The sequence below is a fragment of the Anguilla rostrata genome, chromosome 5 (genome assembly GCF_018555375.3).
Source record: "Anguilla rostrata isolate EN2019 chromosome 5, ASM1855537v3, whole genome shotgun sequence".
In the NCBI taxonomy this organism is placed as follows: domain Eukaryota; kingdom Metazoa; phylum Chordata; class Actinopteri; order Anguilliformes; family Anguillidae; genus Anguilla; species Anguilla rostrata.
Window position 1 is genome coordinate 48099818 of NC_057937.1, and position 16215 is coordinate 48116032.

Below are 16215 nucleotides of genomic sequence, written 5' to 3' on the forward strand. Positions count from 1 at the left end.
TGGCAGTGTCTATAGCAGGTGTAGAGTGGAGAGCAGCTCATTATCCAGAGCAAATAAGTATGACTCAATACTATTAATTATAATTATCCATTGATTGCAGGGTAATTGGTCATCTGAAGTTACGCTACATGAATATGATTATACATGAAACAATGATGTTCCTGTGCTCTCAAGATAATGGCTAACATTTCTGCTATAGTAAAACACGAGGCTGCAAAATGTGCTCTATCTTTGAGTAGGCTACTTGGCATTCCTGGACTTAGAGTCAGGAATTGTTAGCAATTGTATTAATACAAAGTCTACTTTAATACAAGGAATGCAATATTTTAAAACCACAAGAACATTGTTTTTTTTTTTACATCCACTATTTTTTCATCCAATTATCAGAAATGTTAATGGGGGATACATCATGTAATTAAGGTATTATTGAAGATTTACATGTTTCTGATGTATGTCAACATAATTCCAAGTATGTAAAAATTGTGACCAAGCTAATCTATTTCATCATAAATGCATTACAAGTGATCCAGCAAAAATGACAATTTATTACGAGAAGCCAAACTATTTACATACAGCATGAAAATAAACCAATTACTTTATTTGTGCAGCAGTTTCTGCTAGGAGAAATGTTCATCCATCCAAATGATTTAAGACAGTAAAATGGAAAATAAAGTATACGGGGTTTGGATTAAAAAAAAAAAAAGATTAATTGACTGTTTGTGATTAACCATGATACGCTTCTGAGATTTCTGACTGTTGCAAAAGCACTATATCTCACTCTTAGCCAGTGAGGCAATTGGGCACAGAGAAGGTGGCCCACCCTATCGAATATTAAATCTGGAGATACCCAATTAAAGAAGCCACAAAGAAACCAATATGCCCTGTTTAAAAACTCTTCTCTGACATCAGTGGTATTTCTGGGACTGGAATAACCCCATCAGTGACAAGCTAGAATCTGAGCAACCAACTGTGAAGACACTTCTCCATTTTCTAACTTTGTGATCAAGACAACGGGCGACATTATGTCAACATGGTCCAGCATCAAACACGAAGTGACAAACAATAAGTTTACAGCTTACTTTGTTAAGCACCTGTGGCTAAACTGATACGACAGTGTCAATAATAGATAGAATGAAAGGAAATTCAGTCACCCACATAGGGATAGAATGGAGGTTCGGCATCATGTGAAACTTGTCAAAATGGTCAAACTCATTCAGCTAATCCACATTTCAACCTCAGTGCAAGCGAAACCCTCTGATTATGCACTCAGGACCTTGTGCACCATTGTGTGAAATGTGGGTAAAAAGTTAATGATCTTGATAATACCATACACTTATTGGCCAATTAGTAAAAAGGATAGCGCTAATCAGTGTTGAAGGTTTCCTGCAGATGGGAGGGTGGCTGGCCTTGGTCGTAATGCCGGACTGATTCGGTTTTACAGAGGAGAGAGGCAAACGGACTAGAGTGAAGCACACATTAGGAAATGCAGTCATGTGTGCACACTGCCTCTTGTTCACAGCATTTCAATGAAGCCTCTCTTACCTTGATATGCTCAGGGCCTCACCCTGGCAGCCTCTAATTAGACAATCTGTCTGTTAAGGGGAACGAGATTATAACAGGCCAGCCAGACGCTGGCTATGTCTTGCATGAAAAAGTACCTACTGTAGGTCAGAGCCTAGTCTTTAAAAGTTGTTAAATCCATATTGATCAAAAGGAGATACCACACATTAATGGAATACAAACGAGAGCAAGGTTTCAGCTTTGTGCTGAATATTCTGCAGTTGAAAGAGAATTACTCGATGACAAACTTTGAAAGGTGATTAGGAATTTAAAAGAATAAGAGCATATTTGGTATGACAGAAATCATAAGTTGTGGGGGCTCACTAATGAACTCACGTATGTGTGAACCATCTCCCTGTAAATTGGTTCTTTTGTCCTCACTTTGACATTATACATTCCCCCTAGACTGCAAGCCTTTTTTTCATCCGACGCTTGAATAACCATGTTCACCTTTGAGTCATGGCTGTCCTTACCCTGCCTGTTTAAAAACGAGGTGATGCAATGCTTCTCTGCACACAACTAAACTGGTGTCACAGGGTCTAGAGGGAGCTGCCTCTCCTCAACCCCGAAATAATAAAAAATAAATAAAAAGCTGCCAGGAAATTCTGTAAAAGTAACGCGTCTCATGATCCTGGAACAGTTGTAACTGAGACTTCACAGTCATTGATCATAAAGGACAGTGCAATATTGACCCTTGGCTGAGGGGAACTCAATGGGTATCTTGTTTCCAACAAAAAGGCAAGGCCAGATGTGGGGTCAACAGTTGGTCATTTGGCACCATAAGAAAAACTCTGCCTCTGTTGGGCTGAATGCCATCCTAGCTTATAGCGACAGGCAATTGAGAGGGATGAAGAATGTGTCATAAATCAGCCGACAGTTTCAAAACCACCAATTTGAAATCAATAATTAATCAGTCATAGAGAGTGTAAGGGGATACTGGTCCTGCCATGCGCACACACATAGACACACGTGTGCACACAAACACACACATATACACACACACACACAACCATATCCTCTGCACTTCTTTCTTTGAAGCAAGAATAGTGTGCCATCTTTTCAATGGTGGCTATACATTGGCAAGCTCCTGGTTAGACCACAGGATCCTTGCAAAAATACAAATCTACAGCTTCAGAAGCTGAGAGGAAAGGGAAAAGAGGGTTCTGTTGTAGCAAAGCTAAGCACCACACAGAGCCGAGAGAGAGAGCACAGGACGCCATTTGCTAGTAGTGGTCTTCGTTACACTGACCTCCCATGCCCTGAAGGTCAACAGGTTGCCTACCAATCTGTCCCCTCTGAAAGGTGGACTGCTGTGATAAGATTAGCGTTGCACTACAGACCTCCAAAACACTCAGCGGTGTATTCCCAAAAGAACCTGACAGCTTGTGCAACAAAACATCTTCTTTCGCTGAAAAAGGCCCACATAATGCGTTAAGACCTCGCAGCGCATGTTACGAACCAGGGTAAGATGAAGCAAAAAGATGAATCCTTCAGCTTACCCTAGAACATCTATAGCAGCTCTTACGGTTGTTCCAGGGGTCACTGTTTGCATTTCTTCCATGTCTAGCAGAGGCAGAACACATCTTGATTGAAGCACCCTGATGCGATGTGGCAGAAACTGGGATGAGTTTGCCGTAGTTTACTATATGTTCTTGCGACTGGCTGTCACAAATCACCATTTTTTTCCAGAGCTCAGTGTTTGCATTGTCTCGCTTGAGGGAATTCAAGACAGAGGAAACATCACAGCATTGAATCATCCCATGAATACAAAGAGAGGAGACCTAGAGTATGCTACAACAGCTTGCTGCATTTTGCCTGTAGATATTTCTGTGTGCTCTTCATTAAAACAGTCTTTCTCAGTAAGATTTGTTTAGGTGACAAAAAAAAAGTAATATTTTATGTAAATTTATTAGAGTACATTTTTTCTTAATTTACCACATGCTTATAACATGTAACAGACGGTAAGATCTGAGTGATGAAAAAGTATCTCTCTTTCCATCCATTACTTAAGGCATCATTGGAATCATAAATGACTTCATATTTGAAACCCATTAACTGATCATTGACTCATCCATCGTCGCAAGGAGTGCACATCAGCAGATAGTAGCTCTTTTCTCTTTTTCTTATCGCCCATCTTTTTTCAGGGACAGCATTATTTTTTCATCCTACACAAATCTCACAGACACACAGACTCACGCACACACAAACATGCATTCACACAGACGCGCACACCCACAAATCTTTATAGGAATTTTAAAGAAGGGCGTTTAGATTTTTGATCTTTTCATGTTTTCAGCACAGCACTTGGGATAAATATATTTTAGCATATTCCCTATTTAAAATGTGTTTGATGCTGGGTCAGTTTATTTCCATCAATGTCTGTAGGTAGAAGTCTCTTTATGAAAGTAATTCATAAATATTACATTAAGATGTAAATAAGAAGCGTCTTATCTGCCTTCAGGAGTTAAGAGTCATGTGACAAAAGACACATAAAATGATACAAATAATAATACAAATAATTAATAGTCACACATACACAAAGAATAATTAAACTAAACTTTAACTGTCATCAGACCTGGGTCAAATACGTATTTGTTTTGGATTCAAATACTTTACTGCGCTCTGTTGATCTTGCCTGGTGTAAATGACAGAGCCAATGTGACCAGAAGGCGGGGTTTGCACTTTTTAAGAGTATTTCATTGGTTCCAATACATTAGACAAGATCAGTAATGCTTAGAAAAATATTTGAATCCAAAACAAATTCATATTTGACCCAGGTCACTGTCATACATACAGACAAGAATATGGCTGTTATCAAAATACATTATTTGATAATGTACGTAATATGAATTTGCATTAATTTTATGTACAGGATGTTTAGTTCTACATGCACCACTTTCTTTGGTTGAAACATACTGTAAAAAAATGCCATACCAGGCATTACTAGCATAAATCCCACTACTGAAAGCTGATATTGTGCATTAATCAAGATGCATCATAATTACATCTGGTAAAAATGTTTAGGTATTTTCCAGCCATTGCAGCAGTATTAAAATCATAAACAAATCCCAGCCTACAATTCATAATATCTTTAAGATTATAATTTTGATGTTTGAGAAAGCATAGAGCTTTCAAGAGCATAGTTGCATAACAAATATTTACACAAGTATAAATGTATGAACATATTTTGTTACTGACTGGAGGACACTATTTGGGTAGTACAACAGCTTTGCATATGTTGGCCTTGTGAGACACAGGTATCAGTCACAATGTCAAGAAAACATTTTGTCCAGCTATCAGTATCAAAATTCAAGAAGGTTTTGTATTCATTAGCCTTTGGAAAGCGGAAATGACGCCATACAGCATCTACTTCTTATGTCTGACACCACCTCTAAATGGTCAGGCTTCTGTTTCCCTCTCACCTTGTTTTGTGCGTGGTAAGGTATGGCAGTACTGCTAAAGGAGTTACAGGAGTTACTTCCCTTTGTGGAGTTATATGAACATCCACAACTATTCTTCATCTGGGGTTTCAGAAAATTTTTCAAAAGGCTCAACAGTTTATCACAGATGACGCATGTAGCAGACTTTACATTCTAAGTTGAGAAGCCTCAGAGAACCTGAATGTTGTGGCGTCATCCATTAAGTGAAGTACTCCCCGTTGACAATGTCAATGGTGCTACGCATGCCGCTATTGATATTTGGCGTCTCTGGAGAGGCCTCGTGCATAAATTGAGGAATGAGACGTGGCTTCCTGTCTGGGTGCAGGAGGCCATTCTTGGGCCCTCCCCGCGCCTCCTCCTCACCTCCCTCCTCTTCGGAGCTGCACAGGTTGCCATTAAGCTCAGAGTTCAGCTCGTCACTGTCAAACCCTGGACAGCTGTCGCTTAGGTACTCAATCTCCTCCTGGCAAGGTGGCTCGTCATCCTCAAAAGAGCTGTAGAGGAAAATCAGGCAGTCAGCCATTCGATAATATGATTCCAGAGGCCAAAAATGATTTAAGGGGTTGAAACGTCTGTGGTACGCATGATTATTTAGTGGATATCGTCCCAGCTTGACATAATATATTTTCTCTGCTTGTCAGTAACAACTTGCAGGAATGGACCTACTCCTCACCCACTTTAAACACTGGATACTTACTGCTGCAATGCTCAGGTACAGAAAAGTGTCTATCCAAGCATTTGTAGTCAGTGTCCCACAAGATTTGGAACTTATAGCTTCGGGTTATCAGTGTAAACTCATCATTGTGCAAAAGTTCACTGCAGGACCTCTTGACCATTTCAGACAGGTCAATGTGAGATCCAGCTGCCATGCTGTGCTCTGGTGGTCACAACCATCTACCTGGATTTAAGACACCATAAACCAAGTATTCTTTCTGATACTCATACAGTATGCAGTGACTGTCAGTTTCATGAGTATTATTACCCGGATGCATTGCCTGCTTGATATGATGTAACTGGGTTTCCAGGTGAGTTTCCACACAATTGGAAAGTGCAAAGCATCAGTACAAGACCATTTGGATTGGTGATTTTTTTTTCTCTGTGGCTCAGTATGATAACATTATTTCTGCTTCACCTACGACCGTGCATCTTTTGAGACTTCCAGGCTGTAGCCAGGAGGCTGGTCCTCCTTTTTTAAGTGGTTACATAACCACGTTTTCCTTGTCCATGCTGCAGTGAGAGACAGAGAGAGAGAGAGGCAGTACTTCCTCATACTTTTTTCCACAACAGGGAAGTTCAGGATGGCCAGGTCCTTAAATTACCTTCTGCAAAAATAAAACCCAGAAAAATAAACAGCTGTTTAGAGTACACTGATGTGCAAATGATATTTTTCAACAAAATAATATCTGGTCTGTTTTAAAATGGTGTTTTTACCAAAAAAAGAAATGTACCGATATATTTCACATGAATGAACATGACTGCAAGGTATCGGACGAGTCCACAGGTCCATTTGAGTGGACAAGTGAAATTTCCAACCTTGCATATTACTGGTCTCTGGTATTAATACAAAGAGCAAGATGTTACTTATAATAGGTAGCAGTTGTATTCTCTATCCTCAACTGATACCTTTCTGAATGAAAGGGAGGGGAACACACCGCAGGTAGAGTTCCCACTGCTCAGGTCAGGGTTTCCCTCATTCTCTGATTTCTACGCCAGGCGGTAATGGAAGTCTTCAAAGGCAGTAGTTACTACTGAAGCCATCACTGCTTTCTGAGCTCGCCACAGTCAGTTTACCTTTGAGGTCTCCTTGAAGGAGCAATTAAATGAGAATTTGTTGCATGTAGCTGCTCTCCCTGGCTTGGAGGAGAGGGAGGGAAGTGGGAGATGGGATGTGTGGGAAGGGATTGTGTCTAATGCAGTGATCCAAATCACCCCCACGCTCCTCAGTGGAGCTGGCCCAAAGCCAAAAGCCACAACTGTGTCAGGCTACCCAATAGCAACAAGTACAGAGTCCGCCAATCTGTAAAAACCCACATTGTGAGACGACACCTACATGTTTCTATTTAATAAATAGGAACTAAACCTTGCAGGTCTTGATGTATGCAGCTAACACTTAGAAATGGGGGGGGGGTAGATTCTACACAAACACCTTTGATGTATGGAATGGAAACTTAACTGCTTAATACAAAAGGAAATTACAGTAATTCTGTACATAAGTTGTTAAATATGCATAGAGGTCCACACATGAAACTATTCATATGCTGTACAATATGAAGATTGATAACTCTTAATATTTACTTGGATTGCATGTGTTTTATAATATAATTAGGTCTGGATGATTTCTGTTATCTCTGCCAGCCTAAATATCTTTTACTCATTGACACATTATTTATTATTTTGTTAGTTTTGTTCAAAGATGTGAAGCAAGCCATGTTTTGTTCGTTCTTAAAATGAGATGCTTTGTAAAGTCCGAACAGGGCTTAATTTGGATATTTTAAGCAAACAAGAAATCAAATATTCCATCATGTTACATCACAGTGTTTGACTTAATGTATCTCATTCAGAAATACTCTCTCTCTGGTGACAAGCAAAAGAAAATGGGTTTAGAAGAAGTGCATGAGAATGACTGGAAGCACGGGCAGGGGTAAATCAAGGTCATCTGAGAGACACATGAATGGTGAAAGAGCTGTTCCCTGTGCATGCAGATCCTTCCATCCAGACCTGTGAAGGATTCGGCGCCCTTCAGAATGCAGCCTACTGATTGACAGTCAGCACGAGGCCCTGCCGCTCTAATCAGATTTAAAAAAAAAAAAAAAAACGGGATCCATGGGAGGATGTGAATGTGACAGCCAACTTGATTGCCGTATCCCTCTAAAAAGCATGTGTGTATGTGTGTACACTTGTTTATTACGTTCTTTCATTTACCTCTTACTGTGTACAAGCATACATGTTTGTTTGCTTATCCCGTTCTGTAACATTCCTCTTTATCTCTCTAATTGGGTTATATTGAAAATGCTTATTGACATGAATCTCAATACAGCAACACATTCAACTGCATACTAATTTACAGCAACATTGTGAAGCACATTTTAGAATCTACAAGGAAAAATTTTACTCTACATTTGCAAAACAAAAAACAATATAAGGTGAACTATAAAAGCTGGGAAAATCTAATTGTTTTGAGTGCAAACCATTTTACTTTTTTATACTTTTTTATAAGTTAGTACATAAAAAGCACAAAACTATTTAATTAAAATTTGTTTCCCCTTTACATTTCTCATATTTTTACTAGTATTATTATTTTTTTTTAATTGACATTCCATTAGTTATTGTTTCAGCACTATACAACTCATCTCTTTTACCACACAGTACTACAGGAAAGGTGTCTGTCACTCATGATAACTGATAGCACGTACGTTAACTGATGACAACCCAAGGAACCCTGCCCAACAGTATCAGTATTAAGGACAAATGGTCTTTAGACAAACTGGCTTTGGCGAGGAGAGCCTCAGCAAGAGAACAAACCAGACTTGCAGTGATGGTAAAACCTCTACAGGAGGTTTGCCTGTGCCGACACTGCCAGGAACATTTGGTGAAATTAGCAACCCAGTTCGTCACAATATCCGCTTTGCCAGGCTGCCCAAGATGTGCCACAGTAGCACCAGCAATCCGGCGACTGCCACAGCCACACCAAAAGATGCCCCCTAACTGAATGGCTAATGAAGGCTTGGCGGCTAAAAGGCGAAGAAGAGAACTAACCAGTGACAGACGAGATCCGTGTGGGGCAATGATACCTTTGATTGAAGATGGACTCAACTATACAAAGTGCCCTGGACAGTGGGTTTGAGTGGTACTCCCTCAGAACTTCAGCTCTATGTGCCAATTGCTCCTTCCTGAAGAAGTCCTGCCTTGACATCAGATTATTGATACTTTTATTTTGCTCTTCTCTTCAGGTTTGAAAGAATGGTTACACTGACTATGACATCATCAAATAAATATTACATAAATGTATGTTCATGACCCATATCTGCTCCGGATTAAAACCACTAAATCCACCCTACCACTAGCAAGACACAATTTTTTAAAAGCACAATTTTGTTCCACCGCTGTGCATGCCCAGTCATAGTGGGCTAATGACAAGGCCCAGGCTTCAAACTGTGATAATAGCAGCCAACCTGCAGAAAGCCCACTTACCAACTGAGCTACCTGGGAGCCAAAATGAGGATGGGTCTATTAGTTTCTCATTTGAAATATAAGGAAAATTGATATATTACACAAATGATGGAAGACATGTCTGAGCACTGCATTAAACCCCTTTGAAACTGGACAATCTGTTTAGGAACTGGGCACCTGCCAACCTTTTCAAAGGCTAACTATCTGCTTACCTACCTGTTTAAATAGCGTAAGCTAAAGTTAAGTGTAAAATAAATAAATAAATAAATAAATAAATAAATAAATAAAAACACAAGCAGTCAAGGATATCACAAGGTGCATTTTGTAAAATTCAGTTGTAAACAACTTTTTGCTGTCAAGTTTAAGACCTAATACTTTGATCTGCAGTGAGTGTGCTCCATGTTTTTATCCAAGGTGACAACAATGCCCTTAATAACACCAAAATAAGCACACAAAACCAGACAGTGATTTACAACTGATAAAATGCTATTTGGTGTCTAATTTATCGCCAAAAGGGTAGAGATAGTACTAGACAACAATAGCAATAAAGACAAGCTGTCACTGTGCCACACACACAGCAAAACACAGTAAAAGAAATGACTTATTCACAGAGCTCTAAACTAGGTATCTTTTTATTTTCTCCAACAATGTAGGCTTAAACAAGTAAATTAAACAATATCCTATTTGACCATTATGCTTCAAACTCAAAATGAACAATACTATATTTGCACACATTTGATAATAAAATATAGAATTCACATATCTAAACATGCCATGAAAATAGAAAGCGGGGGGGGGGGGGGGTAAATGTAGCAAAAAAAAAGTGAGCTATCCAAAAGGAGGTGAACAGAATCGTCAAAGCCCACACAGACCAAAGGGCAGAGCTGCAATAACTGGTGGAGAGATGACTCATGATGAAACAGATTACTATTCACCTTCTTTTCCAGCCTGAGCTCTAATTAAGTGATCACAGAAATACCAGTCCGGCCCTCATTTGTTTGTGCTACTCCGCCAAAAGGACGCCATACATCTCTCTGACAGTTACTCATTACACCTTCATACTTAAATCAAGTGTCACAGGAATATTGAATGTGCAAATGACACGCATGTCACGGTGCTTGATGAGAACCGTTGGGGGTGGAGGGAGGGAGGGATGTTGGGGGGGGGGGGGGGGCATGCTTGTGTTTGTCTAAGAGATGGAGCAGGGGCTGCTGCATGTCCCCCTTTTACAGGGCTAACATTTGCTAGGACATAATGGCATAATGGTCCCCAGCAATACTTCAGTGAGTACACAATCAAGAGAGATGCTGCCAGTTTATCAATTGACACTGAGTGGAATATAATGGGAGGAATGGGGCCGCGGGCAGGAATCTGGGCAGTCAGACAAAAATTTGCGGTTAAACACTGACAGCATTCTCGTTCACCCCGGCATGTCAATGCATTTTCCCTCCCATCCGCAAAACATACATCCGCTTTGAGCAGAGAGAGAGCATGACATCCTCTGAAAAACTAAATATTTATTTTCATTTTATTTTTGAATGTTAGAAAGAGAGCTGGATTCCAACTTCAAACTTCTTTGTTTAGGAAAAGAATGCCACTATCCAATGATTATGGGGAAAGAAATATGTACAGTATAGTGAGGTCTATAAGGTTTGGGACAAAGACATGTTTTTCTTGATTTGGCTCTGCAATTTCAGATTTGTAATCAAATAATTTGCAAGTGCACATTCTCCGCTTCTATGTAAAGGTATTTTTATGCATGGTTATACCATGTAATAATTACAGCATTTTTTATTCATGTATTCACTTTTTATTCAAGTATTTATGTATAAAAAGTGCTGATTTCTTCGATGAGAAACCTGTATTTCTAAAAATGTGTATAATCACACATGAATTGTTTGATTACAAATCTAAAATTACGAAGTATAGAGCAAAATCAAGAAAAAATGTATTTGTCCCAAGCAGTTTAGAGCACACTGTGTGTGTGTGTGTGTGTGTGTGTGTGTGTGTGTGTGTGTATGGGATTAAATATCTGGACTTTCTATGGTTGGCTAAAAATACTGCTATGCGTGTACTGATTCAATTAGCCTGACATAACTTACATCGAGCCTGGTTACAGACAGTTACTGAATGCCTTAATGTAGTTTTCCATTCGACTTTTCCCCTGTGGAAAAGCTAGAAATTCCATTATCCTTGGGCAGTTTAACAGTGGACGCATTAAAAGTTCACTCTCATCCATGGGCCTCAAACGAACTGTAGATTACAACGTGTCGTTGCATTTAATCAGCGACTAAAAATTCAGTTCAAGCATAGATATTGAGACATCCAGCCGGAACATGCCATTTTCCATTTTGATTGCTTTCTTTGCAATTAGTATTCCTGGAATAAAGCCACTTTCTTACACGCAGACGCACTTCAGATTCAGGAGTGGCTTGATCACTGAAAGTGCCTGCTGTGTATCTGAAAAGGAGAAAATGATCTGTGAGTGGGGCATAGGAAGGCTTTCTTGGTTCCCTTCTGCTAGCTGACAAGGCCACATCAAGAGGGAGCAGGGCCGTGAATTGGTCACTGGAAAATGAAATGGCACGCAGAAGCGGGACTAGACTTCGGCCAGAATTGCATGTAGAGGAACCAAACAGTCGCCTGGTCATTACATTTGACCCAAGCGAATCAACTGAAGGAAAAACTGAATTTAACCAAGAAGTTCCTCTCAATACAAAATAGTTTTTCAGCAAGTGGTAGTGGTCAGGCCGTATAATTTACAGGAAACTCACCCCGAAAGTTGCCATGTGACCATTTAATCACTTTGAGCAATGTTTGGGGATTGATGCTTTCCAGTGCATATTGCAGTGGATTTGAGTTTAAACTGAATTCCTGCCAATGCATTACATCTGCATTCATGTACAAATATACAGAACATTCAATGGTGTGTTGTGTAGCAGTTTTAAGTATTTGAAGTCCAAATTCAAGTTTAACAAAATTTGTTGCAATATGTTGTAACAAAACCCAGACAACACAGATATAGCCTACAGTTTATTTGTGGGGGGAAAAAAAATTCACTGGCTTGAAGAAATGTACAGTAATTTATACTACAGATCATACAGCTGTCCTGACCCAGATATGTAGATGTTACTTTCATGTTATTGTCTAAACATTGTTTTTGGCAATACCAAACCTCAGCGGTATTTAAATATTTAATGTCTTAAGTTTCCGAAAATTAAAGGCATATAAATGCAGTAACTGTAGAAGTGTTGCTTATTGGTGAAATAAAATCAGCAAAAACAAAATAAAAACAATAAAATGTTGCATGTGTATAACATGTCTAATAGATGATGTTTAAAATTAAATCATGTTTTATATGAGTAGACTTCATATAAAAAATCTTTATGACTAAGACTTTTACATGGTCTGGTTTATTGGACTTGGACTTTAACAGTACCGTAAAAACAAATAGTATGGAAATATTCACCAATTCCATGTGATCACATGCAAGCAGAGCTGTCTGGTTTCAAATGCCAGTAGCAATACCGATACACTGGCTTGAACTCCAGTGTTACAGCATTGAAATAATAGATATTCACAAAATGAAAGGAATGTTTCATGGTCTTTCGTTCCAATTCTGTGCAGCATGTGTCCGTTCCATTTCTGTTCCAATATGATCTGAAATCTCAGTTGGAACTACTATACAACATTATTTTTTATTATTTATTACTTCATAATAAATTAATAAATAAATGTTTGAATTATACACCATCACAATATTTTATAATTCCCCCATTTTGAAGATAACAAGTATGTTTTCAAAACATGTTATTGCTAATTACATTAATATATGTTTAGCTAATAACAGTTTATAATGTTTACAAATAATGGTAAAATTCCAGTAATGTTCAATAAAGTAAAAATAAAAAAAAAACATTCACTTTGTAATTATGTCTGACAAAGCAAACCAATCGAAGATAATATTAAATATTTATTTCAGCATACATTTAAATGCCATGGTTTCAAAAGATGCATTAAATGCAAACGGAAAGGGGGGATTGCTATGTAATATGTCAGTGAAAAGATCTTGCTTCTTGGAAATATATCAAGAAAATAAGTCCCAGACAGATCATTAGTGCTACAGTTACTCCAGTGAAGTACAAAACAAATGCAGAATTTTATTCACAGTGGGCAATCTTACTGTCATTCACAAAATATGCTATTTAAGTCTGTTGAAATTGCTTTTTCATTGCTGTCAGATCCGCTACTACTGTATATGCAATAGTCTTTCTGAAAAAGCTTTACAGAGTGCTAAATTAACTTTTGAAAACTGCTGATACAGACAGCTGGAAACAGACTCAGACTCAGACATAAACACCCCACACTCCAAAGTGTCACATAAGAACACAAGTATCAAACAATGCGCAGCATTCACATTCACCAAACTTGCTCAAATATGCCTGTTTGAGAAACTCATGTTGTGGTCTGGTTCTAAACGGAAATGACATCATCCATACTGGAAAAACTAGTCAAGATACTTAACTGTATTAAAGTAATGTGCTCGTTTTAGAGGATGGAGGAAGTTTTTTTTAAGTGTAAACACAGCTGTGTTCAGTTCAGTAGCGCAGAGCAGCACAATGCTTGTGCCAGTGTTCTATTCTTCCTGGTAATGGAATGGTAATTATCATTATTGCTGGGGCATGGTTGCATCTGCCATAATACAACTTTTTTTTTTTGTTTTTTTGTGGTGTTGGTGGGTTTTTTGAGACCCTTAAATCTGTCGCAAAACAACTACACCATACGCTCGCACAAATCCAACACACTGCTGCCATCCATCCTTCAATCCAGGCTTCTCTTTGCATGGACAGAAAAGTTTTTTTTTTTGTTGCATCTGGGTTGGTCTCGTTTCTCAGAGAGAAACCAATAACACAAAAACAGGTTCCAAGTTTTGGTGCTTACCCTTTTTTTCTCTTCAGAGTAGCAAGCTAGCGACGGAACCTAGCTCCGCTGAACGTGTTTATCAAAACACTCGGATATTGGTATGGACCAGCGGCATCACCGGCAGCTCATGAATATTAATGTCAAAATGTCTATTGACTGCTGTCTCTCTGAATGGGAGTCAAGAAGGGGCTTTACTGACAGAGCAGTGTCAAAAAGGCCCGTAATCTAGTCTAGTCTGCCTGTTTGAGGACTGGAACACATATCCATTCTGTTTTGTAGACGGACATATAACATGATTATGGTTACTCAAAATTGTTTGCAGGCAGGATTACCAAATCAAATTCATAAAAATCCCAGAAATATCCCACAAGTGACTTCTATACACCCATGCTTTAGTTTGAAAGAAATTGCAGAAACTTGAATCTTTCTAAAATTGTTCTGTATCCAATTTTCCACAAACTCATAAATCAAATAATTACAATATAATTTCCTTGCTAAACCATGGAGATTATATTATGATCTGAATCCAGGCCCTGGAGTGCAACAGCTATTATTACAAAATGGAAAGCATTATTTATTCAATGATTAAAAATCATACAATTAGGTATAAAAATAAGTGTTCTGTTGACCCGAAAGGAATATGAATGTTTACAATATACAAAACAGTAGAAGCCATCCGTATACTGTTTACAATGAACAGTAATCAACCTTTACAGTATTTTAATTATCCATACATGCATAAACTTAAAGATTACTATGTTGCACCTTCAGTGAACCCCAGCATAATCAAGCGCTCCAATCTACAGAGGTAATATAAATTCCATTACTGTACATACAATGGCCACAGAGGGAAGGAACTCATTTGACACATACAGACCCACATGACCTTGATAATAGTTCTGCAAAGGGTATAACAATTTCACTCAGCACATCAGATAATAACTGTTAGCAGCCTGGATGTTAACATCTTTGGAAAAAGATTTAAACTTGACTTTGGCACGTCTATCTACATGGACATTTTTCCCTTTCAAAAATTCCTACAGGTTAGAAGAAGAAAAAATACTTCATACACAAAATGGAATAAAGTATTTATGTCCTCAGACATATATTAGAAATAAAAATCTGAAATTGAATTAATTGATAGGTAGTCAACCCCTTTGTATTAATGACCAATAATGCACAACTTCCTGGAAATCACACTAAATGTGTGATTTGATATCCGCCTGTGTTAAACTGCATGATTGCAGAATAAATATCACTGATTTGTGGGGCCGCACAATGGAAACAGGTCTGATCAGTCATACAGTCATTAAGACCAAAGACCTGCCCGTGGGACTGCAAGAGGAAGTTGTTAGATGGCAAAAATAAGGTTAGAAAAAGATTGGCATTGTTAGCACTTCCATTACTGTTACATCCACAGAACAAGAATATGGCAAAACCCAGATGCTACCAAGATCAGGTCATCCTACCTAACTGATCAACCAAAAAAGAAGGCCAACTGTCAGAAAGGTGACCAAGAGTTCAGCTGGCACACTGAGAGAGCTGCACAGCTTATTAGCTGAAATGAAATAAACTGTCCAGAGATCAACAATCTATTAAACACTTCGCAGATTAAGTCTGTTTTGGAGAATGGCTAGATGGAATGGTTAGTTGACTGCTCCCTTTGGCTTGAAAGCAAAATGCTTTGTTTGGTAAAAACCAAATAGCCAGTCACCCAGGTAATTCCATTCCTAGTGTCAAGCATCGTGGTGGGAACATCATTCAGGCGTGTTTTTCAGCAGAAGGGACTGGGAAGCTTGTTGCCATCAAGAGCAAGAGGATAGGCAAACCGAGCCAAAAACTGGCAAATCCACAAGGAGAACCAGGTTCATTCCACAAGCAATCTGCATTTAGGGTGAAGGTTCATGTTCAAAGAGGACAACAACCCAAAGTCGACTGAAAACAAATGAAGCAACAGACAAAACACAAACAATTCCAGTTACTGACTGCATGATTGTCAAATAATGTTGTGCACTGTTATGATCCAGATCATTGACTGAAACAATGCTGTTTTTTTTTTACTTTCTTAAACTTTGTAAACTAGTCAACAAAAGAAGGAAGGATGTCCTTCTACTGCACAAAA

At 38.6% G+C, this 16215-nt stretch overlaps 1 protein-coding gene across 2 annotated transcripts in view; it reads right to left on the reverse strand.

The window, feature by feature from the left end:
* Positions 1–525: 525 nt before the first annotated feature.
* LOC135255503 (cytosolic carboxypeptidase 4-like) overlaps positions 526–16215 on the reverse strand; it is a 168695-nt gene continuing 153005 nt past the window's right edge. For both annotated transcript variants that reach the window (XM_064336755.1, XM_064336754.1), the window contains one exon: positions 526–5494. In XM_064336755.1, the coding sequence (XP_064192825.1) occupies positions 5200–5494 (295 nt within the window). In that variant the 3' untranslated portion in view covers positions 526–5199. The remainder of the gene's footprint in view (positions 5495–16215) is intronic.